Source organism: Bactrocera oleae, chromosome 3 (assembly GCF_042242935.1).
Source record: "Bactrocera oleae isolate idBacOlea1 chromosome 3, idBacOlea1, whole genome shotgun sequence".
NCBI lineage: Eukaryota > Metazoa > Arthropoda > Insecta > Diptera > Tephritidae > Bactrocera > Bactrocera oleae.
The window spans coordinates 80,639,113-80,643,169 of NC_091537.1; the positions used below are offsets into that span (position 1 = coordinate 80,639,113).

General features: G+C 33.3%; 1 protein-coding gene across 1 annotated transcript; it reads left to right on the plus strand.

The window, feature by feature from the left end:
* Positions 1 to 283: 283 nt before the first annotated feature.
* On the plus strand, positions 284 to 2,267 carry Df31 (Decondensation factor 31). Its single transcript, XM_014230621.3, has 3 exons — positions 284 to 577; positions 1,389 to 1,651; positions 1,780 to 2,267. Exons 1-3 carry the CDS (start codon positions 555 to 557, stop codon positions 1,935 to 1,937), a joined length of 444 nt encoding a protein of 147 aa, XP_014086096.1. The 5' UTR covers positions 284 to 554; the 3' UTR covers positions 1,938 to 2,267.
* Positions 2,268 to 4,057: the final 1,790 nt, after the last annotated feature.

The window sequence follows — 4,057 nt, forward strand, 5'->3', positions numbered from 1 at the left end:
AATCAACACCTGCTCGCTTTCTGCAGGTATGCATTGAAGTTTGTTTGAAATTTAATGAATATTTGTGCAAAGAAATTGTTTTTCAGCGTTACACAGAAGTTATAGTCAGTACTTATTTACACAATCTGCTGTTAAAAGTGGCAACAACACTTTATTAATGACTTTTCGTTGATATTTCGTATATGCACACAGGTATTCAATTTGTGTTTGGTTGTTATTTGCGATTTCGTGAATGCAACCGTGTGTTTCGTGTATCTACCTGTGAACGCTGAAAAGTGCGAAACGTCTCATTCGGCGTTAGTTGCTTCTACGGTTCGGACGTGTTTGTCTTCTACTATTTTGTTCGTCAAATAAAGTCATCTTTTTAATATACATATAAAAAAAAAAAGTTGATCAATTTTGAAGATTTTCTCCATCGCAGACTTATATTTAGCATCATCAATTGCTAAACTCTTGTGTTTTATTCATAAAACATACAAATCGCAGTTCATTTGAGCTTTTAGTATTCATTCCTGTTCGTTGAGCAAAAATACAAAAGAAAAAACATTAACAAAATGGCCGATGTTGTTGAAAAAAAGTGAGTTCCTAATTACTTTTGCAATTATGCTTTTATATATATAAATATATATGTATAGTATGGTTGAAGTTATATTACAAGAATTGTGTTAAATTAAAAGTGTGCTAAAAAAGAAATATGGAAATTTTTGTGTATATAACAAATAGCGGCATTCGGCGTCGTTTTCTGTCTCTTTCGCGTAAATACAGCGTACCTATAAGACATCGCATTCGTTTTTGGCGCGACATATACAACGCAGTCGGCTTTTTAAATCAAGTAAACGGAAAAGGTGATACATACAGGCAAAAACCTTTTCCACCACGCAATGCTCTATGCATAAGCACAACATTTTAAGCGTTCGCTATTTGCGGCTAACTTTTTTTTCTGCCTTTTCTTTGCTTTGCATATTTCTAGTGCGTTTTTGTTGCGCTAAACTAGTTCTATTCACCTACATCATTTATCAACGCTTCGCTTATATTCCATTCGTACAATTTTTGCCGTATTCGTATGTATTCGTTTTTGATATATTTTGTTGCGCACAAGCTACGCTATTGTATCAATAGCAATGGTAATTCTCTGGAAGGTCTTGATACATATTTGGGTTTTTTTTTGTTTCCAACTTCAATAATTTTTTCTTCTATTTTTAACGCTTCGCTACAGCTAAACAAATAACGAGTTTTGCTTAAATGTGCAAATTCAAATGAAGTGTCGTTGTAACCGTTGTAGCTTCTCGAAAAGTATAGCTATGATTCATTCGATTTAGAATAACTTGATTGGGCACACAAATCATAATAGTATTTTATCTTAACGTTTAAATTTTTATTGTTTTCAGTGAGACTCCAGTTGTCGAGAAAGTCGCATCTGATGAAGTAGAAAAAGAAGCACAAAAAGAAAAAGAGGTGGTAGAAGAAGCAGCAGCACCAGCCGCCGAAAATGGTAGCGCTGACAGTGCAACCGCTAAGGAAAACGGCGATGCTGAGGAAGTAGCTGCTGAATCTACAACCGAAACTCCAAAAGAAGCGTCTGCCGAGGCTGAAGCTGCCGCTCCTGCCGAAGAAAATGGCAAAGATGAGGAAGCGGAGAGCGAAGCAACTGGTATGTAAAACATCTATATATCTACTTACCAAATATAAGTAAAAGCATGTAAAAATATACAAAGAGGAAAATAAGAATTAAGAAAATATAAAAATAAATATATGCTAAATAATCTATATCTATTACAGATGCAGCACCCGCCGAAGCTGTTAAGAGAAAAGTAGCCGAAGAAGAATCAAAAACAGAAGATTCCACTGCAGCAACACCAGAGAAAAAAGCTAAGCTGGACGAACCGGTCAAAGAGGACAACCAAAACGGTTCCGAGGCATCAGAAGTTGCGGCTTAACTTAGTTCTTAATATAACATTTAAACTATTCAACATATTCAGTAACAAAAACAAAAAAAATCAGAAAAAGTGTACACCCATAGAATTTAATGTGTATGATTTTATGAAAAAGTGTTCAGTTTTTTGTGAGGTTGAGACACTTCCATAATCAATCTTCAATCTGAAGCGACTATACTTTTACAGTTGACATCTACAAAGAGAGGGGTGCATTTTGCTCATTATTTCCTGTATTTATAGCAAATCATCCCTCTTACCAAGAAAAAGGCTAAACCTGTACATTCAAACAAATATTCAATAAAGTACTCGACTTACGGTGGAAAGTCAAAGGTAGTAATTTTTAGTATACTTTGGGTATTAATGAATGGGGTTGGTTGTTTAAACGAGAAGCACGTGGTTTCAAACACTTTGACGTTACTTTTGAAATTGTAAGTATTACCGCTTGTCAGTTATCGCAGCGTTGTTTGCGCAAGCTGTGATGTTGAGTTGTACAGTTTCTAGATGTTACACGACTCGTGCGCTTTGCGCAAATTCCCGGAAGTAGTTTGCTTGTTAAATAGTTTACGTTTGAATAAAAACTAGTACAGTTTCGAAGGCACTTACAGCATTCAAAGTGGTATGACTAACAATATGGTTGGCTATACTTCTTATAACATACGTATAATCATTTGTTTTTCTACTACCTTAAAGCGATAGCTAAATAAACATTTTAATAATTTTCAAGCTAAATATATGCTTTCTAAAAATATTCCTTAACTTCCTGTTATTTCGAACATCTGAAGTCTCGTTCGCGAATAAAAAGTGGCGGTAAAACATTCGTTCAACCTATTTGGTTATTGTGAACTATTGCAGGGCGTTCCTTACAAAAATTTTACAGTCACAGGTATTTAACAATTTATTAAGCGGTTATATGCACTTAAAAAAATATATTTCTTGTTTTGCATATAAATATATGTATGTATATATAAAATACATATGTAAGATAATATTATTCGTAAAATTTTAAGTTGAGCCGGCGAACAGTTTCGGGGTCATGAACGTATTTTTGAACTTAGTGTAATCGGTTTTTAAAATCTTAAACGCATTTTACTAGAAACACTATTTTGAGAGACGGTAAGGAAAATTACACCAAAACGGCTGGACCGATCGACTTGAAATTTTCACACAACGTTCTTAGATATATTTGTCAGGTAGTGATCGAAAGAATAAGATTTTTGGTAATAATTTGAGCCTTTTTGAAGTGTAAATTTATCCCGAAAAATCGGTATTTGTTTTTTGGAGCCACATTTTGTTAAAAAGCAGTATTTTTCTGTATGGTTTGTGGGTTTAAGATAATTACATGCAAAAAAATTTTCATCACCGCCAGACTCCTTTTTTCGGAGGATCTCCTGAAGATAGGCTACGGGATAAAATACATTAAATTGAGTATAACATATGAATATTATTTTTATTTATTAATTAAATAAAATATCTCTTACAAAAATTCACAAAAACGCGTTTTTAATTCTATTTAACATATTTTAGCATTACAAAACCAAAATCTTATGGTTTTTGATTATAATTTATGTAATAAATATAAGATATACAATAATATATATCGTTTACAATGCATTTAGTTTAAGAGCTTTAGAAACAAATATACTCTTTTTAATTTTTTATTTTATTCGCAGTTTAATGTCTCTTATTAAATTATTATATAAACATTTTACGAGTGAAAAGCTCCGTTCGAAACTCCTTGTAGAAGCAAGATTGCAAGTAGGTGTTAAGAAAGTGGTTTTGATTCCATACCGATCATAGCTTTTTTAATACTATTTTCCAAAAAAACGTTCCATTTGTCGAACGACTAGTAAGAGAGAACATTTGAGACAATAAGGGCCGCTTTCTCATTACCCGGTTAATATTATTCTTAACTGCTGGTAGCTTAACTGGATAATAGCTTTAACTGACAAAACCGTTTTCACCAAGTTGTGGTTAGCTTATCTACAGATGTCATGTTTGATTATTGTGAATGCGTGGGGAAAACAATTCATTGTGAACACGCAAAACTGTGTAAACGTTATGAGCCATGTATGTGCATGTTCAGACGAAGACTCTGTTAGCCGTCCAAACCGGTTTACATAAAC